At 47.9% G+C, this 27245-nt stretch overlaps 1 protein-coding gene across 1 annotated transcript; it reads right to left on the minus strand.

Annotated features, from left to right (window-relative positions):
* LOC132249285 (delta-1-pyrroline-5-carboxylate synthase-like) lies at positions 1-27245 on the minus strand. The gene is made up of 18 exons (XM_059723940.1): positions 27105-27245; positions 23398-23520; positions 21253-21476; positions 20548-20697; positions 20339-20443; positions 18956-19108; positions 18399-18489; positions 14688-14836; positions 11410-11554; positions 8535-8608; positions 7676-7775; positions 6143-6363; positions 5072-5209; positions 4740-4935; positions 4457-4578; positions 2590-2776; positions 2175-2270; positions 1-967 (listed from the first exon to the last, which is right to left on the minus strand). Exons 2-18 carry the CDS (start codon positions 23492-23494, stop codon positions 786-788), a joined length of 2430 nt encoding a protein of 809 aa, XP_059579923.1. The 5' UTR covers positions 23495-23520; positions 27105-27245; the 3' UTR covers positions 1-785.

The following is a 27245-nucleotide window of genomic DNA, read 5'->3' on the forward strand; positions in this document are numbered from 1 at the left end:
TCATTTTGCAAGAACTTTATTTTGAAAAACATGGAGTTAAAATACCATTTCCATTCTCCTGTGGGGATGATAAAGTTTCATATAACACAATGAACAAAAATATTTGGTACAAATATTCATAAAAGGGTAATGGAATCCACATTTACAGTTGTGAAATTTATCTACATTTATCTGTAATTAAAAGAAATCAAACATTAAAAAGGATCTCTTGGTCAAAGCATTCTGCCGCTGGAACATTTATTCATCGATTTACCTAACATTTAAGCGCAAAGTAAGTGTCAGAACATTCCAGCCCTTCCAAGAGCTGCCAAGATGCTAGGACTGCAGGGAAAGGGAACACGCTCGGCAATACAAAGTCTTCTCAGAAACAAAGCCCTTCAGACCAGGATGAGATGGCCAAGTGCCACAGGAAGATATTAAGAGAAAGGAACAGGTCCACCCCAAAGCAAGTAAAGGTGGTTTACCAAAGGAGCAAGGGAGAGAAAGGGATGCAAAGGGGAGAGTCTCACTGTGCAGCTGGGATGGTCTGAGGACCCAGCTCTGGGAACAGGTGTCTACTTGCAGCCTCTATGTTTGTTGCTACATGGCGCTAACAGCGAGTAGGAGCAGGAACTCTCAGACAGACACAATTGTCTTTTCTTCATTTTACTGCACAGTGTCTAACCCCCCGGGGGAGCCAGAGCAGACAACTCACCTGAGGGCAAGTACAAACTCCTCCCCAGAGGCAGCTCCGGAGCCTGAGCATCCTCAGTAAACCTGTCGCACTCCTGGGCTCTCAGGTGCTGTCAGTCGGTGTTCCTCTGAGGGATGGGGAGGTTCTCATGAAGATATTTCATGCTCCCATGCTCTGAGAAGTCAGACACAACATGATTGTCCCCTCTCAGCAGCCACTTTGTAGTTAATAGTCCCTCGATCCCCACCGGTCCACGGGCATGGATACGAGAAGTACTGATTCCAACCTCGGCCCCTGCAGCAGCGGGAGATAGGAGCACAAGATGAAGCTGGGTTTTGTGCACAGTTGGCTCTTTGCTGGAAGGAATTTCTCTTATTGCTTCAGTGCTACACAGTTCTTGCATCTTTTCCAAGACGAAGAACAGCCAATAGTGCATCCTTTCCATCCCATTTCCCCCAAGCAGAACTCAGCTTACATTTTTTTTTAAAAAGGGAGGCAAAGTAACGTCTCTCTGTCTACAACCTGTTTTTCCGGAGTGAAACAGCCCTTATGGAGCCAGCTGGAAGCTTTTTTCAGAAATTGAAGTGACATCCTTACAAAGCAGAATCAAGATTCAGTTTGTGTTCTGAAAGTTTCACGCTCTGTAAAAAGCTCTGCCAGGATATACAGCAGGGATGCTCAGAGCAGGAAGCAGCTGCCGTAACTGAGCAATATCCTACAGACATCCACAGAGCTTGTGACCAAGGCCATCCTGTGCATTGCTGCTCCAAGCAACAGTGCTTCCCTCACACTGAAGGCTCGCACTGGGAGCCTTCTGCAACTCCCACAAGGCTTTGTGAGAGGAGAGAAATGGAACTGCTCCTGGAATTTCTCAGGATACCACACCCCCACATACACAGCCCCTTTCGATTCTGGGACTGTAGTGGTCAGCAGCCCAGCCTGCAAATGCAGGTGAAAAGGTGTTGCACTATGCCAGACGGCATGCGTACACATGTGTGTGAGGTATTCATTCATCTCCAGGTCTAACGATCCTCACGGAAGAGACCACTGAATCCCCTCTGGAATTGAAGTGAAGACCATATGTTATCTAAGCATGGTCATTTTAGGGTCTTCTCCTGCTATGCACATGCACTAAACTAAACTTAACACCACACAGCCTCAAGGCTAGGGCCTTTAGAGGTTACTCAGTTCCACAACAGAACATCTTTTCTCCCTTCCTAACTGACTCGCCTTCCTAATTAATCCAGGTGGTACAGTGTACTTTCTGCTCCTGTCAAACTTAACTACACCCACCAAATTTTTATCTGCTAATCCTTTCAGCTGAAAGATCCAAATGTCTACTTCTGCTACAGTATCTTCTCTAAAATCCTCCCAGGAAGCTCTAGGCAGAGAAGGTACAGCCTCATCTTCCAGGATTCAGGCAGGTACCTGCTAGGTGTACAAATCCCAAATTCAAATCTGCAACCCAAGCAGAGCAAAAGAACTGCTCCTGCTCCCTTACCAAGCCCCAAGCGGTATCCATCGGAGAATCGGGTGCTGGCATTCCAGAACACGCAGGCACTGTCCACGTGCTGCAGGAAGTACTCTGCCGTTTTCTCTGAGGGAAACAAACTGATGTGAGCGTTCAGAGATCTTCAGTTATGTGCGCAGTGCAAGAACCTGCACAAACCAAGTTGTGCAGCACAGCATTAGGCGGATTCGTCATGACCAAACCAATACTGACAGCCCTTTCACCACAGCACACAGATGTCAACTCTACAGGTCTGCAGCCATGACAGTAAGAACGATCAAGAGAGGTTCTGTCCTAAGTAGCTTCTGGGCCTGGTAGCCTTACATGCCATGAAAGTGCACATCAACCACCAGTGCCTGAAGTTTGACAGCACGAGCTGATGCACTTTACTGTGCAGGGCACTGACCATTCTCTGTGACGATCACATCTGTGTGAGAGCTTCCATATTTGTGGATATGTTCAATGGCTTCCTGGACACTGTCCACCACCTCGATGCAGCATTCCAGGTCTCCGTATTCTGTACGGAGAGACTTCACTTCTGAAGGACTGAAAGTCAAGTAAGATGCAAACCTAGGGCCAGCATGAATCTTCACCTGCGAGGACAAAATATGCATCAACTCACCTCTCCAAACACCTTCCACACAGAACAGCTGCCCCCAAGTTAAATATTCCCTAGAAATAAAAAGCTGGCTGCAGCACAGATTTCTTGCCTTATGTAGACCCTATAGACAGTTTCAGGTCATAAAATGTAAAAGCCATTTCTGGGAATTTTATGGCTCAGTGAATTAGCAACAGGATACTGAACCTGGGTCATGGCTGCCAACCAGCTGAACATGAACTGCCAGCACAATATGGCAGCTAGAAGATGTAACGTATTCCTTTAACGATGCATCAAGCAAGAGTAGAGAGGTGAGAGTACACCCAGTACAGCAGTGATGAAACCATTCTGGGAACACATGTCCAGTTCTGGTACCTTCACTTTAAAAGGAATGTTAAGAATTAGAGAGACTTCAGAGGAGAGCTATAAAGAATGAATCAGAAATACAGAGAAGATCCCTTACAACAGAGACTCAAATGCAATTTAGTTAGTTTAACCAAAGTGAAGATTATGAAGAGATTTCAGTTCACGGCCTGGCTGCATGAACAAGCCCCTGCAAGATCAGCTTGGATAAGTGAACACAGAGCATCAGCTACACCACCGTAACTGCTAGTGTTCCTGGTCTTGCCCTGCAAAGAAAACATAGTACTTGTGTCAAGCAAAACAAGGCAAGCTACTCTGAGTCTGTCGTGAAGCACTAATGCTGCTGGGAGCCTGCAGAACCAGAGCTGGGTGTCTGTCTAATATTTATTCAACTGCCACTTGTTTGATACACAAATACTGAATGAAACTTCACATCCTTTGTGACAGACCGACACTACACTAGCTTAACAGCCCCTTCCCGCTTGCAGAAGGGAAGCCCAAGTCTGTGGAGAACTGCCAGTGGGGCTCACTGGGGAGCTTTCTGGGTCACATGGTTTCCCTTGGACACATCCCCCCAGCTCCCCTGTCACCAACACATGTGGTCCCAACTTTCCCTCTGACCCTGTGTTTTCTGCACAAATACCCACAGCCTGCGTGTCCTAGTGACATAGCACCAGCTGTGTCAAGTGCCTGTTAATTAGCATTCAAGGTCTGAGCTGGGGGCTTAATCCTACAGCTCTCTGGAGCCCAGAGAAATTAAGCACACAACTACAAAGACTCCTGCACAGATGCTGCTGGAACTGCAATGTCTGCAGGATGCCGAGAAAGTCGTTCGAGAGCTTCGCTCTGTAGATCCTGCATAGACACGAGGTAAGCAGAACAGGCAGAACCAAGGACAGGTTGACAAGCATGGGTGTGGGGTAAGTCTGGGGGGAGGAAACAGTGCGAAACAGGGGGCAAAAACAAAGAAGGGACTTGAGTGTGGTTAAGATAAAGACGAGTGACAAACCTCAAGCACAAGAGGGGCCGATCTGGTGGACTAGCACCAGGACATGAAGAGTCGGGACCAAAAGCTTCTGCTTCCAGACACAGCAGAGAAAGGGAATACAAGCAGCACCAGAGAAGGACCGCGATGCACATCACAGCTCAGCAACACCAGGTTCATCTCTAGGCAGAACCTGAGGGTTGGGGGAGCAGGGCCCCAGAAGCCCATTTCTGTATACCATAGCGCTACTGCAAATGCCTCTAACGTCCCAGCCAGACTCCTAAAGGCTAGCAATTGTCCATAGCAAAACAGGCGGTGCTCACTGACCTGCTCCACTCTCAGCATGTCGATGATCTGATCAAACAGTGGGGTTCGCAGCTGGTCCCGGTGAATCAAGAGCGTCTCCAGAGCATTGCAAGCAGCAGGATAGTCACACTTTGAGTCTCTGACTACGGTGCAAGAATGGACAATGGTTACAAGCTGCTCCTTGCACACTCTTTCAAGCCTTCCTAATGAGCAAGCCTGAGTATCATGTACTTATGAACCTATGTCTTAAAACAATACAGACATCTCAGCTGAACTCAAACACAAGAAGCCTCTCCCACCTTACCTATCCTTGTGACCTTCTCAACACTGGCATCTGCGTCCACATATACATGGCAGATCCCTTCACTGTGCCCCATCCCTGGGATCCCTTTAGCTGCTTTCTGGATGTCCCTAACAAGCTGAGCTGACCCGCGTGGAATGATCAGATCTATCAGTTTGTCCAAGCGGCAGAGGTCCTCTACTTCCTCTCTGGTATTCACCTGTAATAAATAAGCAGCAGGTTTCTGAGGACTAAAGGAAGCTCACAGGATCTCTGCCTTGAAGCATTCACAAATGGGCTTCACTTACAGCACATGCACACATCTGCCAAATTCCAGACTGGCCTCCAGTACTCACCAGCTGCACTGCATCTTTGACCCCATGGATAGAAAGTGCTTCCTGTGTCAGGTGGTGAAGGATCTGATTGCTATGTGATGCCTCCCTTCCGCCTTTCAGCAATAAACCATTTCCACTGGCAATGGCCAAAGCAGACACCTGCCAAAGGGAGAGAAGGCATGAGCACTACAGAACATCAGCATAATGCAGACACCACCGAGCAAGTACCAGATTCCCCCTGCAGCCATGCTGACCCTGTTGGAGTCATACCGTCTTCCAGGCCACTCTGCCCAGGGAGCTATTTGGACAGACATAGGATGCACACAGCTCCAAAGCTAAATACACTTCATGGACAAGTCTCCAATGTCAAGGTGGTGCTGGCAAAGGGGCTAGCTGTGGATGGATGTCCCACTGCAAGGGGACACCAATGTATCACCAATGATACATTGGTTCCCCTCTGCACCAATCAGTCCTTCCAGCTGCCCGAAATCACTGAAGCTCTCCACGAAAGGAGAAGTCCTGCTTCTACTACAGTGCCTAAACTGCAAGGGTCTTTGTACACACCACAAAATTGGCCTTTAAAGCAGAATAAATGCCCTTTTGCATCGCTTTAATGGCATTGCTGTTTGCACGCTCAGCAGTGTATTCCACTGTAAATGACTTTGTAATGTAGCAAGGTAAAACACCTTTGTGGTGTTTTAGTTTGCTACCTAACAAAGTGCAACAGTGCATGGGACGCTGAAACCCGACCCGTGCACCGTCCCCACCACCTTCTCCCACCACCAGCACACCCAACTGCCCTCCTGCCACCTTGCTGCTCTGCCCCAGGGCCAAGCCAGCCATTCCCAGGTGGCCGCACCCACAGAGGGAAGCACCGGGCCCCGCACTGCTCAGGGGCTTTGTGACCCAGCAGCAGCCGGTGCAGGCAGGCAGGAGGCCAGAACCTCAGTTTAGAGGAGTCCCAGCAAGGGAACCTTTCAGGAAACATTCAGGCACACGGCTGACCACCCCCTGCATCAAGAGAATCCTCCCCGGCTCCTCCCCTGGTAACAACAGGCAGCTGCAGCAGTTCCACGTGCTCTTGCTACGTACCTGTGGGAGGCAGCCTGGGCGGGACTCGAAGATCACCAGCAGGACACCAATGGGCACTGTCACCTGCTCCAATTCCAAGTCCTTTGCTATTCGCGTCCGGCGAATGACACGGCCCACACTGTCCTGCGAGGATGCTGCAATCTGGCGCAGACCAATGGCCAAGCTGTTCAGCTTGGACGTAGACAGACTCAGTCTCTTCATCAAAGGAAGCGCCAGTCTCCCTGGAAGAGGGGAAAGCGATTTAGCCATTCTGAACAAGCACCACATTTGTTGGAGACTAGACTTATGCATTTGGAGGAACCACTAAGTGTGAGCTTTAAAGGACAACAGTGGCTGGTCCTTGGTTCCTTGTAGACGTATCTACCATAGAGGCAGCTAGCTGCTGTTCAAATGTTGCAAAGATGCTCTTGCTAGGGATGCATGTAGGGTCTACCCTGGAAAAACTGAGGGGTCACTGCAGGAGGAGGAGGAGGACAGATATCAAGAAAGTGACACCCGACTCACTGAAGGGCAATGCAGCAACTGTGGCACAAGAGCCAAATACAGAGCTAGGTGTCTAACAGTGACTAGTATAAGGTAGAGAAGCTCAAGAAAAACAGCGATGGGTGAGACGGGCAATAGGAGTACACCCCTACCTTGGCCATGCTTGTTATTGGTGGGTCATTTCCTGGGGGTGAGATTATTTTGGCTCTATCTGTTTAGCAGCGAGTGTGCTCAGCACAGCTGCATGCATAGCTCACGCTCTGAAGGTGAAGTTTAAAGCAAGACACTTTTACTGACATCTCAGACATGACAGGAGAGCTCAATGTTTCTGCCCTTTTTAAAGAATTCCTGATGCTGCTAAAACAATAAACTCGTAGAAAGGCTTTGCTGTGAATGGATACATCCAGGCACAAACCCACTGCCTGCCCCAACCTACACTTTGCACACCTCTGTGCATCCTTCATGAAGGATGCAGGAGTATAATGTAGAAACGATTCATGATGTGAGCACAAGTCACCTGTCCCACATTCAGTCCATCCCAGACTTCTCAGAATAATAACCTGATGCTGATTAAAGGCATTGCACCAGTTGCTTAAAGTAGACTAAGCCTAGTTAGTACACGGATGTTGCTCTTTTTGGAGAGCGTTGCGTCACAGCTGGCTTGGCCACAAGAGATGGAATTCACCTCCATGGGGCACGGCATCCTGTGTTGGCTACCACTGCTAAGGAACATGAGGTGTTCGCCATGTCATGGCATCGCTCTCATGGGGACTTGGAGCACTGTCAGTTTTTGTACGTCACTGTTCAGCACATTACCTGGCTGTGGTGTCCAATGCAGAGAAAGTGTTTCCTACAACTTTCAGAGCTACAGCTGCCTGCACTCAGGGCTTTCAAGGTCTTGGATTTGCTCCTCAGTGGCAGCCAAGAGGAAGGTCATCCCACAGAGCTCATTCCCAAATTCCTCAAGCCCCGAAGCAGAGAACATTCCCATCTCCCTGCTCTCTTGTGCAGACCCAGATGCACTATGTCAATGTAGCTGGCACATGTTACCTTTGTTCTCAGCTTCTTCCATGTCTTTCTTGTTTGCCAACAGAATTTCTTCTCTCTGGTCTGTCAGTAAGTCAGCAAGATGATAGATAATATCAGCTCTCTAACAGGAATAAAAAAGGGAATTCCTCTTATCATGGTAAACTTGAAGTAGCTCATAGTACTCTGGCTTCTGGTCCCTTCCAGCTCTGAACGGCACATCTTTGGACCTCACAGTTTCCTCCCTGGTTTGGCCCCCAGTTCCCCTCAGAGAGCTGACGGCTCTCAGCTTTCTCTTTGCTAGAAGCGGGACTGTATCACTTACTCTGCCAACTCCATTTCTGGCCTTTGCATCTCTGCCTTTCAGGTCTCTGCCTTCTTTCCCAACCCCAAGAACCTCTCCCTTTAAGACACTCCTATTTGCAGCTATAGCAGCCTTGTTCTTCATGGTGGCTCCCCTTGATCCAACCCAACTGTAATGCTATGGTGCGCTCACTGGAGAACTGCACACAGGGGCACCCTACGGACATTGTGAGAATTCTCTTAGCGGGAGCAGCTGGGGCAGCCCACTCCTAGGTGCGTCTGAGGCATTGCCTACCGACTGTGAGAGTTTGTATTAAAATAGAGCAGTTATTTAGATGATGAAATACATATAAAACACAAGGATTCAAACATGCGTAACTTCCTAACCACAGCTCTGTAGCCCATCCACCATGCCATGCCATGCCCCTTCCCCTCTCCTAATACATTACTAAGTGATGAGCTTGACAGAAAAGCAAGAACACAAGCCCTTTCGAGCAGGGACTCATCTTAACTGTTTCCCAGAAAACATATTGCACATTTGTGGATTCTAGTAAGATCTGAGGTCATGTAGCCCTGTTACCTGTTCAGGTTGTAATGCTGCCAGGGTCCTGCCACCAGCTCGAGCCATTTCAGCCTGCTGTTCTACAGTAGGGCCTATGAAAACAAGAGTGTGCACACTGGATATAATTTTAACTCCAAGTTAGAGCATATACAAAAACTAAAACTCCTCATCACAGTGACCATCCACCAGGCAAGAAAAGATACACTGGCTAAAACCTCTCACCCTTTCTCTCAACGCATGGAAGGGTACACATGCGGTTTCATGTGCACATCCAAGAAGCTGCAACTATACCCATGCAGAAAGTGACATCAAAATCATGCCTAATTATATTCATGTTTAGTGACCTGAGGAAGAATGTCTTGCATTCAAAAGAAAGCTTGTCTATCTCATTTCCCAGCTACATAGTTGGTCCATTAAAAGATGTCACCCTAAGGAATCCTTGCCTCTTAAATATATTCAGGTAAGCTTGGGGACTTGCAAGCAACAGAAAGAGACAGAAAAATATTCCTAGGTAAAGACAGTATCAGAGTGGTAAAAATCTTGTAAACAGACAAAAACCATAAACAAAAACGTTAAGAGCCGGGAGCATATCCACCTTTCCTGATGTGTTCCTCCTCTGACCATCTCCCTGCTCTCTTGTGCAGAGCCAGATACACTATGTCAGTGTAGCTGACCCATGAGGATACCTTTGTTCTCAGCTTCTTCCTCGTCTCCTCTAACCCCACAACCCAATATCTCAGGCTCTTCACAATCCTTTGGCCCTCCCCAAATGATCTCTGTCATTCCAAGTACCTGCAGAGGACTTCTATACTCCCTCCTGTCACTTTTTGGCCTAGGTCTTCATCCACAGTAGTGCAATCTGTTAGCAGTGGTTAGAGTAAGGAGATAGCCTGGACTCCTAAGATCATTCCCAGCACTAGGAGAGGAGTAGGACCAAGTGTATTTGGGAAAGAAGTCAGACAAACTAGCATTTGTACCTAAAATGTTTGTCTAACATCTCTTCCTACTACTGAGTTGTTCCATTAAGAAATTGCCAAAACAAATCTAGCTTCTCTCATATTCCTTAAGCCATCACAACTACAAAGACCACTATTAAAATAGGCAAGGTACAACTTTCAGAGCTCAAAAAAGGAATTCTCAGTTAATACAGTATATCTCTTTGGGGCACTGCTGGGATTGGTTCTCAGTCCACTCTCGTTCAATTATTTTTTAAATCAGCGTCTAGAAATAATACATTCATGTCCAAGGAATGTCTCTCTCTCAGACACATGGGATAGCAAAAAAGAAGGATAAGTCAATACTAAAGAGATCTGATCACCTAAAAGGCAACATATCTTTTTCAAAGACATAGGAACAGAGAACATAGATTGTATCTATAGGAAAAGAGGATTGTAGTCTGAAAAGCAGTAGCTCTGAAAAAGGCTCAGGTGTTGCTGCAGAAGGCAAACTGAACATTCACTCCCAAGCTCAAGGTTTTGGGATAGCCAGCTAACACAATGCTTTGATGTACTATGAGGAGACCACCAAGTAGGATTAGAAAGAGATCTTGGTCTTACCAATGCCGTGCCAAGGTAACTTTCCAACCCCGTATGGAAGTTCTGGTGTCTCCATCTTATACGGATAAGAGAAAATGGCAGAAGGTCCAGAGAACAGCTACAGAAATGATTTACACTCTACAAAAGTGTGCCTTAAGATGAGAAGTTTAAGGAGTTCAGTTTTTTTAACTCACTAAAGAAAGGTTGAAAGACAATTTAATTATAGCCCATCAGTGGTCGTACAAGGAGCATGCAAGGGACTCTATCAGATCATAGGACCATGGGAAAGTAGGGCTGGAAGGAAACTCACAAGGTCATCTGCTCAGGGTAGGATCATCGCTGACTAAACCATCCCAGGCAAGTGTCTGTCCAAAGTACTCTTGAAAACTTCCATGGATAGAGAGTCTACGACTTCTCTAGGCAGCCTATTCCAACTCTTGACCAACTCACAGTCAGAAATTTCCTCTGCTGTAGCTTGAGGCCATTGCCCCTAGTCCTGTCCCCCATGGCCAAAGGGAAAAGCCTATCTCCATCCTCTCAGTAATTGCCCTTCAGGTATTTAAAGACTTATCAAATCCCCCTTCAATCTTCTCTTCTCCTGAGTTTCTTTCAGCCTCTCCTCATAAGTCTCATCTCCCAGGCCCCTGATCATTTTTGTTGCTCAGGATAGGACACACACCTCAGATGCCCTCCGGCCAAGGAAACCAGGGGTCTTGAACCCACAGCCTTAGCCCCAGGAGGCCAGCAGGCACACTGCCGCAGCACAGCTACAGACCCTACAGATGGATACACATCTTTTAAAAATGATCTGCTAGCCTCACAAAGTACATTTTTGTCAGTTTCTTACAGCTATAGATAAAGTTGTAACCCATCTTCATCCCCCTAGGAAGCCTTCCCCAAACCCCAATATCTACAAAGAATGCGAGAAGTGCCATGCCAGCATAGGTGACTGGTGGGGGGGCACGGGGGGGCACGTGCCCCCTGTCCCCTGAGACTGGCCGCCACCGCTGGCTTCTGTGGGCAGTCCTGCTCGTCCCCACCCCACCGCTGCTGCCAGCTTCTGTGGGCAGTCGCTGCTCGCCACCCTGCCACCGACACTGTCACCCACTGTCATCCCCCCCAGTCTCAGGAGGCACCAGTCACCCACATATGCCAGGTCAGACCAACTGTCCATCTAGCCCAGTCGTCTGTTTCTGACAGTGGCAGGAGACAGACAGCATATGCTACAAGGTAGATCTAGAGTGATCCATCCCTTGCCATGCTCTCCCTGGCATCTGCCACCATTGGTTTAGAGATGCAAGAAACCTTCAGCCCTTCACTCAGTCCTCATCTCCAAACTGCCCCGCATACCAGCTTACCTGCAGGTTTCACTTCTGAAAAAAAGGTGCCAACTTTTTTCCCTTCCACAATGTCCGTGATGACGTGGCCAGAGATCTTTGGGTGCGTCCCATTTGCAATGACCACAGAAGTGCCCCCTTGGAGGGCCCACAGAGCGGCCTTTACCTAGAAGGAAGAAAGCAAACACTGGGGGAAAAAAATCTTCATGCCAAGCAAGCATCTTCTTTCAGAGATTATCCCTGCTTCATTGTAGGATTTTAGATTGTAAATCCTTCATGACAGGAACCATCTCCTCACACACCTTTGGGAGCATACAAACACAGTGTAGGAGCTACCACAGGCTAACCCAGGTTGAAAATAGATCATTTATTCCTGCTAAATTTTGTGGGCTGGAATCTAGCCAAGGCCCAGAATAAGAAAGAAATGCCTGACAGCATGCTGACAGAGGCTTTTTGAAGATACAAATCATAATAGTAACTTTTCCTGCACCGCTATTTCGTTGACACACAACAGCAAGCATTGTGCTGAGCGGAAGAGACCGTTTTCCTTCACAAGAGCTCTGCTGGTTTGTCCCCATCGTGTCATACTCATCCAGGTGTCTGGAGTCCCTTTTTTAACTTTGGGCTTCCACCACTTTTCCTGCCAGCAGAAGGGTCACTGGTGTCTGTTCTCAGCACCGCTGGACATGCCTTTAAGGCATCGCTGCCCAACCAAAAACCAGCAGGTGATTTAATGATGGGCAGCACATCTGTCAAAAGTTCAGCCACATCCTTCCTCCACAATTCTTGGATTTTATCCTCTCATCTTTGGTAATTTGGAACTGTCAATTCTGAAACAGCACATACCGAGGTGATGGCGGTGACAAGGAAGAAGGATGAAGAGCTGACTCTCGAGACTGTCTGCTGCTGTCTGTCCTGTGCCCAGCATAATGACAGCCTGTTCTTGTTTGGTTCCTAGGCACCATCATAGACAATAAACCTGATTTCTATGTCCTTACCTTCCTAAATTACCCCCCTGAAGTCCAGTGACACCAGTGATTTTCTGAGGGTCTCCAGCTTCAGATCTTGAAGGATTGGGTACTGTTTCTATCTCTTTGGTAATGGCTCTTCAAAGTGATTTTAGTTCTTTGATTTCCCTCCCCAATTTACCTCATGTGCTGTACTCCTTTACACCAGTCTCACTGGGGCTGGATCGCTGTCTTGCCTTTCAGCTTCCTTTTGCATGCAAGAATGCGTGTTCTGACATGGCCATACCACATACAGTTTGTTAATCTGAGGCCTTCTATTTTTTTCATTTTTGGGTTCACACCCTTTCCACATGTTTCCTCAGTGTCTATTACTAAGTGCCCTATGCTAGGTGCTATTCAAACATGGAAAAACTGTAAGCTGCTTGGGAAAAGGACTCAACATGTTGAACAGGCAGATGGGTAACAAAAGGAAATGATGAGACAATATTGCTGATCTGGGATAGCAGCCTTAGCCCGCTGCCCGCCCAACTGCTTCTGAGTTCTTGTACACTTCATGTCAAAGGAGAGTTTGAAAGAGGGATGAAAAGGAGGGACCTTTGCAGATATGAACAGGGAACTCTTTGCAGATGGGCGGGGCAGCGTGGGAGTCTCCCGTCCGCAGTTTAGTGGCCAAGCACAAATTCTGATGTCTACGATTTTTAATGCAATTAAACTATGGGTCAACGTTTACTTGAAGCAGCTCATGTGTGATCCTTAATTTTTAAGACAGAATCACCTTTTCCCAGACTCCAAAGCAATCATTTCAACTGGAGAAGTGACTTCTTGACAAAAACTTCCCTATCCTGAGATACCATTGTTTATAAATTATTACACTGACATGAATCCATTCGCCATCACTTTTTTCCTAAATGGGCTGCAGGCAAGACAATACGAGTATATTTGTAAGTATGTCTGTTCCTATTGCTGTGCATATAAGGAGGAAGCTTTCTCAGACCCTGTTCAATCCTTCAGATACAGTTCCACTTCCTTAGCTCTATAGCTCTCCTCCAGTGCAGATGCACAGGACCCCCCTGGACTGGGAGACTGAGTTTTCCATATGCTCATTACATTACGTTCCCCTTCTACTGCAGGACTCTCATTCCCCCCACCCCCCCAACCCACCTTTAAAAAGTCTCTCACTACTATAGAGAGGTTTATGGATTTTTCGCCACATATACTGACATGTAGGGTGCTCATCTGGCATCCCATAATTTTCTCAGGACATTTCCCTGATCTCAGTTCACTTCATTTCAGCAATAATCCATCCCCACCTTGCCCATTCCTAGGATCTTCGCACTTACTTTTTTTTTCTAGTACTGACAATCCCAGCTGGTGCTTTGGGCAATTTGAGTGCTCCTATGCAATGGACAGTTTTCCACCAGCTCTTCATGCCAGAAGACAGCCACACTTTGCATACAGTGGAATTTATTTTGTTTTAGCTTTCCTATCCCCACAAAGTTACATTTGGGACTTCATTAAATGTAAAACTCCTTTCTCTATACCTCTTCCCATTTGTGCATTTAGATTCTGAAGTTCTCCTGGTCTTATTGAACCTGTATATGCAACTGGAACTATTTAAATAAAGCTACTGAAGAGGCACTGAACTTGAGCCTTCCAGCAGTTGGAAATACTGTAGCTTTTAAGACCTCCTTAGGAACTGGCTCATCCCCATCATGGAGATGCCCCTCCTCACTACATCCATACCAAAGGACACAATGGGTAGGTATGTCTATACGTTCATTAATGAGCTTAGATACTGAGCATTTAGTTTAGTACTTACCTAATGAAGTACTAACTAAATGAGCAGTAACTAGTTACTGCGCAGTAGCACTGGTGCATGTTTTTTGTGGTGCTTACTGCACAAGAGCTTAATAACACTGCACAACAGCGCATTAGCACAGTTTTTGACCAACACACTACTGCGCAGTAAGCTTCTCTTGCAGACACGTCCAATGTTCTGTTTTGCATGGGATTTAAAAACAAATCTCTGCAGGAAAAGGAACACTGGAGATGGAGAAAGTTCCCAAAAAACAATGAAAAGGTCATGTGCACGGTAGCGAAATTAACCTCTCTGTAATGGAACAAATGCGCAGATAAAGGACTAAAATACCCCAGAGTTCCTCTTTCAGAAGCCAGAAATGCGTCTATATACAGGAAGGAGACAGAGAGAATGGGTTAAACTCAATGCAATGTGCACGTTTGTTCGAAAACAGACTTAGAGCAAGGCTCAAAGGTAAAGTGCATCTCAGACCATTTCAGAACATTGCTTTTCCCATATGAAAAGCAAGCAACATAGGCTCTAGAGTTTTCTCCTCCCTTGGCTTCCATGCCTCCCATTCCTACCCGGGATTTGGTTCCAAAGGTCACAGACTGCTGGTCTCCCGGGTAAAATATGTCAATAAGCTTCGCATCATCTGACCCCGGGGGGCTGTCAAAGAGTCCTAAAATGCAAATCTATTTGTTAGCTCTGTATATCTTTGGACTCCGTCGTTCAGGGGAACACAACTGGGAGGGTTAGGGAGCTCTTCTCCATTACAAAGGTATGGGCACTGACTATTTACCACTGCAAAAGGACACCTGTGCAGGTCTCAACAAACCCAGCTCAGAACAAGGTTGTGAGCCTGAACCAGGAGGTGCTTGTCCCCAAAAATGAAGAACTTCAAAGTTAAGCTTAAAAGAAAGAGAACTAAACGCATAAAAAAGAGAAAGACAACATATCTGAAATGATAGCAGGAAGCCTGAGAAGCAGTGATGTTGGCAGCTGCAATGGAGCAAGAGATGACAGAAAATGGGATATGAGCTTGCAGTGTGACAGGCCTGCAACAGAGCAGTATGAAGCTGCACATGGAAAGACATTAGCAAAGTCAGGGAGGGGACAGGCACCACTGCCATGGCCTCCAACAACGCAGCAGAGCACCATGTTTCACAGAGGTCTACAGGTGGGAGATAGTTCCAAGAAGAGCAATGAAAGGTCAAGTAATGCCAACCGCTCCAGGGGACACAAGAGCAGAATACACAAACGAGTCTGCTTGAAAAAGAAATGACATTTTAAGTTGACTGACTTCTAGTTTTCTGCCCCTTTAAGCATCTCTTACTGCCATCTCACCAGAAATGCCATAGAAACACCCACTAGAGAATCATTAAAGCAGCACACGCAGGGATATGCACTCTGCATGTATGCATGCAGCCTGTGCTGCAGGACCTTCTCCTTATTCCCTGCTCAGTAGGCAAGTGGAGGATGATGGATGAAGCACAGATCCAGTAAATTCCTGGTTTGTGGTTAGATAAGTTTTGCCTAAATCCACTGAAGTCAATGGAATGACCCTGGTGCAAGTCTGCAGTGACAGAACACATCTGTGCATGCAGAAGCTAACCAGCATGAAGCAAAGGTGAGGGCTGTGCAGGGGGCACTTGTTCAAGGAGGGAGTGCATAATTAGGGCTGGGGTTCTTTCTTGAAATAATCAGTTCGCTAATAGCACCTCCAGCCTCTTTATCTTTCCTCCTCACTTCTCATAAGTGTAAAACTTGATATTGGCCCTTTGCTTAATTTTAGCAAGCACCAACCAGTCGGCACATGTAAAACTAAATTCTTCAGGAGGGAAAGGCATCATGATCTGCTATGGATTTTAGGGTTTTTTTCTGAAAAGACAGTAGAAGGATCAGCAATATGGAGTGGGCTATGGGATACGAGCTACAGCACTCGAGCTGCAAAGCATCTAGAGATGGCAATTCACTCTCCCTTTCTGTAAGGGCCACCGACTGTTGTAACTGGTAGGCTGTTCTTTGTGGGAAGAATATTTTCCTCTTTTGGAAAGTGAACAGCAGGAACCTCTAGTTATTTGACTGAGTGAAGACTGGCTATAAGGAAGCCCAACAGTTAACATGTGGCTTTGGGGCTCTGTGAGACCCTGACACAAACACACGTTTGTCGTTTGAAGGTTACTCTCACCACACTCTAGCCAGCAGGTTAACTGACAACGCCAAAGAAACATGGAAAAGTCCAGGCACAAACCTTTGTTCACTATTCATTGCTTTTGTTTACAGGGCAAGCAAGGACCCCAGCCAGACAGCAACCCAGAAAATCAGACTCAGGGGGCAGAAGCTCAGAGGTTCCACCTGCTGGGGGCTGGGGCAAAGCCCTTGCCAGGTCAGGCTTCATGTTCAGCTGTATTCTCTGCCCAACAGTACTAGTGCTAAATACATACGTATTTTGCACGAGCTGTTTTCTATCACTGATTTTACTACCAATTGCTGTTTGCAGAAGGACTTGCCAAAGGTAAATGCAACTAGTAAACAGGGTGGCACAGCCTGGAGAGCAAAGGGATGATGCGGTTCCACTCAAACACGGGTGCAGGATTGTCAGTAGAAGGAAGCATCCACTGAAAGACTCAGAGAGAATACTGCCACAGCTCATGCCTGAACTGTAACACATTTCATCATGCAAAAGTGAACAGGTTGCAAGTCAGTGCCTAATGGGTCACTGTTTACAACAGAACATGTCACTCAGCCAAAAAACAGTAATTCTGATCAAGGAACTGGAAAATAGAAAGGCACAAGTTCTGAGCATCTGGGAAGGGGTCAAGGATCTCTAAAACTGGCAATGTCTGCAAGCCCCAGGAAGGGTAATGCTTTCTGGAAGAGCAGACTTGTCCAGCCACTCCCCAAATTAAAGTAGATTAGCCTCCGAGTTTCACCAGGGATCCTAAGCATGCACACATCATCAGCCAACAGGCACCCATATCAAATCCACACTTCTAATGAAGCTGGGTAGATAAAAGTGACCAATCACACCTTGGTTATGGAAGAGGGTCTCTGCAAATGTATCATGCCCTCCCTCTCCTGTGCTCTCCTGACCAGGTGATAGGACAGTAGCTATTGGTCAATGTGTCTCAGCACATCAGAGTTTGGGCCCAGGGCTGTGCAATGCTATGCTTGGCACATATACACACCATTGTCACTGTGGTAAAACCTTGCACTGAGCCAAGCTTCAGGAGCCCCAGGATGGAGTTAAAATACGAACAATTATAGAATCACAGAATCGTAGAACACGAGGGCTGGAAAGGACCTCAGGAGGTCATCTAGTCCAACTGCCTGCTCAAAGCAGGACCATCCCCAAGCATCTTATGCTAGCCAAGGCTTTGTCTAGCCAGGTCTTAAAAACCTCCAAGGACAGTAACCACAGTCTCTTTGGGTAGCCTGTTCCAGTGCTGTACTACCCTCCTCATGAGAAAGTTCTTCCTAATATGTAACCTAAACTTCCCTTGCTGCAACTGGAGACCATTGCTCCTTGTTCGGTCATCTGCCCCCACTGAGACCGGTCCAGATCCATCCCCTTTGGAACCACATTGCAGGTAGTTCAAGGCTGCTATTAAACCCCGCCATAATCTCTTCTGCAGACTAAATAAGCTTAGTTTCCTCAGCCTCTCCTCACATGTCATGTGCCCCAGCCCCCCAACCGTCTTGTTGCCTTCCGCTGGACTCTCTCCAATGCAGAAGGACAGCTCATATGCTAATGGAGCTACAGCAGGATCCGGTTGGACCCTCAGCCCACTTTTACACTAGTGGCCCAGGCTGTATTTTTTAACCTCAAGTTGGCAGTCAGACATACAGAAGTAATTTCCAACCCATCTAAAATAATTTAACCAATATTACAGAGAAATCCCAAAACTCTAGAGGGCAAACAGCCCTTTCTTGTCTTACTACGTCGTTTCTGAATTTCAATTGCACTGTCCCTGAGATCCAAAGGGGATGACACAGCACTTTGCAAAACATTGTACTTTATCCAGTGCTAGGCTCCACTCATTGGAGAGCTCCACCTAGTCCTAGCCTTGAAGAGTTTACTCTCACAGAGAGCATATACAGACAACAAGTGGGAATAAGGATACAATATACAGGCAAAAGTGAAGGAGATTAACATCAGCATGCATCTTGCAGGTTATGACCTCTGTAGGGAATTTAAGGGAAAAAACTACTTGTGTAGTCAAAGTTGAAGGACTACGTACCTTCCACGTCCGAGAGAACAATTAGGAGATCGGTCTTCATTTCTACCGCCAGTCGTGCTGCCAAACTATCATTATCCTTCACGCTAATGACCTGGAATGCATTGAGAGGTCAGCAATGCTACCTGGGTGAAGCTAGCAAGCAGAGCCATAGCCATGCCCAACAAAGACAAGCCACATCAGTGCTACCATGCACCTTTGAGAAGCTTTCTCCATGCAGCGCCAAGTTTTCTGGATGCCATCCTTGTTGGTAGGTAACTGAACACACTACTGGCATGCAGCAAGTAACAGCCAAACCACGTCATGCCCATACCTCCGTCCCATCCTTTCTCCCTCACTGAGCCCTGCCAGAAGCCAGCCATGGCAGACCGTGTCCCCTGCTCTGCTGCCCCCATTGTTCTGGTGTGCTCTACGTGTCTCTGTTCAGCCCCAGCATTGCCATGCTTTTCTTTAGTTCTTACATTGCAGCTTTCCCTGCAGAGGTTAGTGAGCCAAGCCTTCATGCTCCAAGCAGGGCCACAGACCGGATCTGCCCCCTGCAATACTTTACCCACATTTACCCCCTGCAGATCACTGTTTGGCTCTGGAGGTGGAACAACAGCGTCACTGGTGTTAATGTTGGGGACAATGTTCATTCGCAGCACCTCGTGCAATGTCCCATTCAGGTTCCGGCGTTTCTGCTCATCATGGAAATCCAGGTTGGTGACTAAGATCTGAAAGGAGGAAAGACTTTCAGCAGGAGCTTTGTGCATGGCCTTTCTGGCAGATTTTTGCCTTACACCCTTCTTTTCTCACCAGGCATTGAAAACTGGCTGATGAGGACTGGGAGGCACCATGCAATGCTGCAGAAGTCTCTGACCAGAAGAACATCTGGGAGTTCTGCTTGCACAACTAGCCAAGTGTTTTTAAATAGAAGAAATTTAATTTTTCTGCATATGAAGACAGAAGACCCATGTGCACACCAGCCAGGACAAAATCCAGCCTATTTCTACATGGCTGCATTTACTCTGCAGTGCAGGATACTTATTTCATGAGTGAATTTAGCACACCCTACTTCACAGAACATGCAGAAGTCACCTGAGTGACATGGTGCTTTAAAGATCTCAACTACCACAGGGATGTGGTTGATACAAGAACCTAGAGGTGTTTACACAGGCTTGTGCTGTACTTGAGCGTAACCCTTGCAGACTATCCAAGATAAACAGACAAAGCCCACATTCCTATAGTAGTCCAAGCAGTAGTGTACCACTATCTGTTAGAGATGTCCATGGCCAGGTACAGGAAACCCCCGCTTAACGCTGTTTCGCATAGCACTAAGTCACTATAATGCTCATTTTAAATTGATACCTGATTCCACTTAGCGCTCAGCAAGTTTTGTTATAATGCTTATGGTCGCCGTCTTGGGTCATTAAAAACACTTGCGGTGGCTGTTTTGGGTTGTTAAAACTTTCGGTGTTGCTTCACATTAGTTTTGCTTAACGCTCAGTTTTTCAGGAACCAGTGAAGAGTGCTAAACAGGGGTTGCCTGTATATGCAGTGGAGAGGTTTCAGTGAACAGACAGTCCATATTAGACTGTCTAAATGTTCAGTCCATTTTAGAGGGACTCTCCACATGGGTACTCTCCACATTTAGCATGGCAGTCCCAGTTCTGTTTGTGATCCTTAGGTCCTTGCCCTAATCTCATCTCAGCAGTTAGAAAACAAATCTAGACACAATGCTATTTCACCCTACTTATAGTAGAGAAGTTGATCTAAGTTACCTTTAGCTGAACAAGCTCTTGTGCCAGCTGTCACTCCCACTGCATTACAACCCTGCACAAGTGGGACTGCAGCAGAGGTCTGGGATGGCAGTAAGTGCAACACAGATACTCTAAGAAGTCAGAGCAATAAAACAGCCTGGAAGGATTGTCAAGATGCATCATGGGATAAGTGCACCTACTCACCTGAGCTGCACAGATGCTGTACTGCGAGAACATGGCCTCATACAAAGCCATCAGTCCACTCTGCCCAGCAGCTGCACAAGCTCGTGCCTCCAGGACCGGGATAGCCTGCGAAGACCAGAGAAGGCCCATCAGTTGGCACACAGGTGGGGACACGAGCAACCTCTGCCTCACATCCCTCCAGAGGCCAGGTGCCTGCCTTCACCATGTACCATGTCCTTCAGCTGGTTCTGCCCAGAGTGCAAGGCCTGTCGCACGCTCTGGGAGAGCAGGATCTCATGGCGCAGTCGCTGCTTGCCAAAAGCCACGGCTCCACTGGTGACAATCATCATCTCTCGGCCCTGGTTCTGAAGCATCGACACCTGCAGGCAGGGAGAAAAGAGGGAGATCAGGCCCAGAACAGGGCAGCTGCCGGCTTGCCAAGATGTCCCTCCCCCACTTCCACCGTACACAGTTTGAGTGTACCACAAGCTCAATGATTTCTGAAGCCCAAAACCACCTGCTTGCCCAGAGAACAGGCGCAAAGTTATCCACATGTCATAGGTCGTGATGCCCTGACCAACATTCACTAGGACTCTAATCCATGGTAATTTTCAATATCCAAAGGGGCACAGAAGATCATCTCTTCCCATTTTAGCAAAGTCCAAAACCTTTCCCCCCTTCCTGATGGTTCCTCCCTCCTCTGCACTGGGCAGAAACTCCCTTGGGGTTTCTGCTTTATCCCCTAGGCTTCCCTTACACATATTAAGGCACAGGCTGTCCCTGCTGCCCCTTCCTCTCTAGTACAGTTTTCAGTTGTGCCCTGTTACAAGAGCAGCAGAAGTTTGTGTGGAAGTTTTGAGGTGTAATTTACAGCTGGAAGGGGAAGCCGACTAACCAGCTTGAGAAGCACAAGTCATTCTTAGTCACTAAGTTACCTGCTCAACAATGGATGCCAGCCGCCCAAGAGCCAATCCACACTCATCTCCACGGGTGACCACAGCACTGCCCAGCTTCACCACGATCCGCTTAGCGTGCTTCAGTTCACTGCGGTGAGCAAACGACTTGCCGTGCGTCCGGCTGAGTGGCACAGTGATGAATGGGATGTTGCTCCAGCAGCGGACAGAGCCATTCTTCAGCACCCAGTTGTGGGCAGGGAGAGCTGTGGTTTCAAAACAACATGGAAGACTAGAGAAAAGCCTGTACTTCCCAGCCACAGAACCCACAATGTGGAGAACCTAGGTATGGACCCCTCCCCTCTCTCACCACCCCTTACATACCAAAAACTTCCCCTTCCCCAAATCTAAGGGGTCCATAGCACACACTCAGGGCTTACCACCCAGCCACTTCAATGCACTCATCCTCCAAATAACTGCTTGAGCGTAAGTCATTCCTAAGCAACATGTTGGCCAGTGAATCTGAGGTACAGATGAGGAGGCTTGTTGAAAAGCTACTGAGCTGAGTGCCTCTTACATATCTTAGATGGCTTTGGAAACTGCTTTAGCTATAGTGCTTGGTGATGCATGCAACTTGACTCAATAGAAATCAGAAACTGCAGCCAGCTGGGTCAGCCGTTAGATGAGGCTAAGGCAGAAGAGAAGCAGGGAATGGGAGCATTTTTCTCTCTAAAACAGCACTACCCCACTGGGTCAGCACAGTGTTAAGGGGCACTGGAAATACATCAGAGCTAAATGGTGCTGCAACAACAATCCTCACTAGCTGTCGAGTCTGTAAATATCCAGTGGTCCCTTTGCAACAGTCAGGAAATTAAGTCTGAAGTTCTAGCCAAATTTTAACTGACTGAAGAGAGGAAATGTCATGGTATCCCTGCAGTTTCTGTATTGTAGAACAGGTCTAACTTTAAAATGCCTGGAGAGACCAGGCACAATAATCTAGAAACACTGCTAGTTACAGACTTCATGCTGTGATTTGCAGTATTACCACTGTTGCTCATCTCAGCATAGCGTCTAGCTGCAGTAGGGGGAATCTGTGCCCGCTGCATGGCCTGAGGCTTCTGGTGCAAGGAGTCTGCCCAGCAGAGAACAGCAACCAACACACTCAGCCATGCATGCCCAGAGGTAAGAGCCAGGCAGATTACCTCCACGTGTGCATTCAGATTGCGATGAAGAATCTTCACATTTGTACCTATCCACACAATTATAGGCCTCCTGCCCCAGAACCTTATGCTTTGTCTAGGGGGAGCAGAGGCATCAAACTGCCTCACTATGCTTTCTTTTGTCTGGGAGAAAGTTAGGTTGAAGCTACAGAAGAGTTTGATAAAGAGGGAATTCCCTGCCTAACCAGCACATGAGGAGACTTATGATCCCCACTGTCACCTCAGAAAGCACAGAACAAGTACAAGCATTCTTAGAGGCCACATGATTTCTTGGCTGGAGTTGCTAACTGTCTGAATGAAAACAGCGATAGCTGCAGCACCTGGCTGAATTATCACTGGACTGAGGAAGGAAAGCTGCACTGATCTCTTTGGCTGTGATTCATTCCACTGTCCTTCACAGCTGAATGAAGGGAAAACAGTGCATTAACTGCAGTGTGGAGTTAACTGAGGCCCCTGCCAGACATTATATTTAAGGCACAATTAATCAATTAATCACATCATAAAGTGCAACTCAGCCACATGTTCATGCAAGTAATGGTGCAGCAAAAAACAAAACCAACCACAAAACTATTACACACACACACACACACACACACACAAAATGTACAATAATTTTGTGGCATTTCAATTGCACCCCAAAATGAATCTGTGGCCAGGTGGACCGCACTATCAGCTGATGGGCAGCAGTATCAGAACCACAACAGAGCTCAAACAGACTGACTGTTGGGGCCTTTGTGGGTGCAGATGGAGCCTGCTGTCCCCCAACCGTTGCACTGAGAAGCAGGGCGTGCCTGGGGTGTGTCCCCTGATCCCCAAAATCACACATCCTGCCACACATGTGGTACAGCAGGAGGCCTGATTATTGAGATCACAGATCAGATCCAATCATACCATTAACTAAACATCTGTGAGCACCCCAACTGGCACTGCTAGAAACAAGCCCTAGAATGCTCTCTGAGATACGTACAAGGGCGGGCAATAGCTGCGATGGACCATGGTGAGAAGAGAAGGGACCGTCCAGGGGCGTGGAAGCAGGGGCTCAGAGCAGCTCGACACAGCATCATGAGACACCCACGAGAACTACTGATGCCTACAAAATAAAGCAAGGGAGAGACAGAGAGATTCATTAGTCTTGGTGACCCTGCCTCCCTATCCCTAATAGGGAACCGTGTTCAGTCCTGCACACCAACGTATCCCAACTTGCATGCTGTCCTCTGCAGTACACAACATGTTCACAAGTGGGGGAGTGGTTCAGACGCAGACTGGCTGGACGATACGCGCTCAACTCAAGAAGTGAATGAGCAGCACAAGGAAGGGCCAGGGGGGAGGGAACAGGGAGGCAGGAGTGGACTGGGAGCCCTTCCTTTGGATGGAGCAGAGCTGAACAACACTAAGAGAAGAGCTGTGACATGCTGACAAGCTCCTTGTGGCCTAGGACTCAGAACTCCTACTGCGGGTGGGGGCTTCTCAGTTCACATCCTCTGCAGCCTCCCACACCTGGGTCAAGGGCTCTGGGCTTGTGCATTTCTGCCCTACCCCCCAGCCCCCAAATGTTGACCAGCTACATCCCAAGACAGCTCTGCTGAAGGCTGGAACTACCCCAAGGGTATGCGTAGGATCAGAAGAGAGCGTCATAATAACTTTAGGCCAGCTTTTCCCACTTGGGGAGTCAGGGTCCTAAGGGGCCCAGGAAAGTAATTAGGCACTGAAAATACTGCTAGTTTTCACTCCTCTGCTCCCTGCTCACCCCTTCCCGGTCACGGGTTCTGTCACCTTCTCAACACACGCGAGTTGTGCATATTTTGTTACCACTGACATATTTATTCTTTTACGGTACAGTCAGCCTGACCAATCCAGTCTGACCTCCGGCCCAAACAAGCCAACAATCTCAGGTGGCACCTTCTGCATCGAGCCCCCAGCATCACCTGTCAGTCTGGTGCAAAGTAAACTGCTCCAAACAGTCTAGGGCAGGGTGGCCACCATGCAGCACAGGTGCCACAAGTGGCATGTGCAGCCTGTGCATGGCACACGGCAAATCAGGGAGGGAGCAGGAAACCGAGCAGATCAGGCAGGGAGCACACAGCAAAGTAGCAGGTTGGGCAGAAGGGGATTCAAGTGACAGTCAGAGAGGGCACAGGGCTCATCTGGGACTTGCTGGCCAGAAAGGTTGGCCCCCACTGATCTAGTGAAAAGCACCTTCACGCTGCCCAGGTACTACAGTGAACGGCATACACTTTCCCGAGAGGAAACACGCCCTCTCCTGGTTCACACATGAGTGCTAGCCAATAGGAGACTGTCCTTGGTGAACAGCAGTGAGACACCCCAGGTCCTGACATACAGGCCGGTGTCAGAGGCAGAGCAGTGGTACCCCTTCCTGAGACACTGTCCTGGGGCGGTGAATGGAGGCATGGAAAGGCATGTCTTCAAGGCTAGTGTCCCAGTCTGTTCTCCAGCCCCAAACCTGAGTTTCAGCTGTACAAGAGGGTCAGTGCAGAATGGCACTGGCAGAGGAAGGTTATTCCGATTCCCTGAGCTACACCAGAAAAAAAGCATCTGCACCTGAGAGAGCATGACTGACAGACAGACAGAGGGAGGAAGGTTCAGCCACGTGGGAAGGGACCCAGGACAGCTGCTCCAGCCAGCACCCAGGCAGGCACTCTTAGGGTACATAAGGGGAAAGGGAAGGAGAAGCTGCCCTCGTGTCTGAGCATATGTCAGACAAAGCCTGATTACCTCTGGTATTTACAGTCCTCAGCAATATCTCAATGCACTTTCCATTCTGCACGGGCACCACGCCTGGCCCAACACAGTCATGTCAGGCCTGAGGCTGCACGGGCATGCATCCCTGCTGCGGACTGCGTAGAGACTCCTGGAGTCCTGACACTGGCAAAACGAACGCCAGCAGCTCCGCTGTAATCAGAAGCATTCTTCCCACTGGTCCCTACCTGCTCTTGCAGATACTGTCCCACTCGGAGTGGAAAGCAAGGGGCAGTACTGTTGCCCTTTATTTTGCAGATGGGGAATGGAGGCACTGAGAGAAGCAAGCATCTTCAAGGCCAGGCATGGAGTCTGGGGAAACAGAGAAGAAGACCTGGGAGTGCCAAGTCTTAAGCCAGCACCGTAATCACAGGATCACCAATCTCCTACACAAAGAACTTCACTGTACTACTCTCCAGCAGCAAAGCAAACCCAATGTCTCTGGAAACCTAGTTTTTCCTGACGTGGAAACTCCACCTTCATGTGGCAGTAGTTTCATTGCACTGAGTTTCCTTGTCTACATTCACAAAATGAAAATAGCACCTACAAACAAGCAAACCTGCATTTATCGCAAACGTCCCAATTGTTTCAGGTGCAGCAAGTAACCTTAAGGGCCACATGCCACCAAAAAAATTAATCCTTTCCTTAAGTGGTTCTCAACCTTTTTAGATGCGAGACACCCTTCCACAAACTTGAGGTACACCTCAGAAAATGCCAGCTTTTAGTTTTCACTCATTATTGGACTGCAGAAAAATAACAGCAAGTCTTCTGCTGAAAAGAACTGAGGAAGACAACAACAGGCCACAACGTTTTTAACACTCTGAATTCCTGGTTGGAATCTCTGGGTTTATCTTCTGAATCATGTTTGAACACCAAACAGCACAGGCGACACCTCGGGGAACACATGGGGACGCGTGCCCCCCCCCCCAATTTCTGGGGGGTCTGTGGAGCATCCACAAAAGGTGGCTGTGCTGCTGCTGCTCCAGATACTCCTGTGGCCAGACCAGCAGCAGCAGGCGGCAGCCCAATATCAGCAGGCACAGCCTGCTGCAGCTCCCCCCGCGGCCAGAGGCCACCTGAGCACGAGGAACAGAGCGTGGCCAGGTAGCGGCGCCTCATCCCATCTCTGCCGCTGCCTCAGGTGGGATCTGAAGGTGCTGCAAGACAGCAAGATCCATTCCCCAGTTTTAGGGGTTTGGGACTAAAAAAAAAAGGTTGACAGCCAAATTGTGCCCCCCCCCTTCACTATCAATAGTTACACTGCTAACATTGTGTGGCACCTTGTGACACTTGAAAGGATCTCAAGGCATCCCAACATGCCACACTCCCTTGCCTGAGAATCACTGCCTTGACAGCCTGCTCTACACCAAGACAAATGAGAAAAGTCAGCTATTAAAGCTAGCTGTATAAACAAAGTTATCATCACCCAAAAACAGGTCTCAGAAGAAAGCTTGATCTGACCTGCAGCTAGTCAATAAAAGTTTGCCCAGGTTTCCTAATGGTTTAAATTGGCCAGAAATGGACAGTGCAGAATAGGAAGCATGCCCCAAACAGACATGTTTCTTTTCCATTAGAGAATTTGGATGGTGAGGTTCTGCAATGCGCTTTCAATTCAAGCATCTCATAGACAAGACTATTCTGCTGCAAGTTAAGCATTATTTCTGTTTATAAATGGGAAAACTGGCAGGAGCGGTTTAAGCAATATGCCTACAATCAAATAGCCAACTGCAGTAGATTTAGGATCAGGCCCCAATCCCTGGTCAATGGTCTTCTATGACCTGCGTGGGACAAGCTTTGACACGGGGGCAAACACCAGTGCCCTCCCTGGCATAGTCAAGCAGTTGAGCTCGCTATCCAGAACGCAGGGCAAAAGCAAGCAGCAACATAGCAAGAGCATCACGTGCAGGTGCCACTCACTGTGTGCCGTGCAGAGGCTTCTGTACCTGACACTTCCGGCTGAAAGCCTGATGAGAAAGATTTCAGACAGAAGCAGCAGCTGCTGTGAAACCAGGAGTTGACACAGACCGAATTTCTGCCAGCTCGGCCGAGGCGTGATGC

The sequence above is a fragment of the Alligator mississippiensis genome, chromosome 1 (assembly GCF_030867095.1).
Source record: "Alligator mississippiensis isolate rAllMis1 chromosome 1, rAllMis1, whole genome shotgun sequence".
Lineage (NCBI taxonomy): Eukaryota > Metazoa > Chordata > Crocodylia > Alligatoridae > Alligator > Alligator mississippiensis.

What these genes read in the sequence shown, in the direction of transcription:
- LOC132249285 (XM_059723940.1), bottom strand. Translation starts at nt 23,494, where the DNA reads ATGATGCTGTGTCGAGCTGCTCTGAGCCCCTGCTTCCACGCCCCTGGA. An exon ending in CGCAGCTATTGCCCGCCCTT is followed by an intron (nt 21,477 to 23,397) that starts GTACGTATCTCA and finishes TTGAAACCACAG; the next exon opens with CTCTCCCTGCCCACAACTGG. An exon ending in ACATGCTGAGAGTGGAGCAG is followed by an intron (nt 2,777 to 4,456) that starts GTCAGTGAGCAC and finishes TTGTCCTCGCAG; the next exon opens with GTGAAGATTCATGCTGGCCC.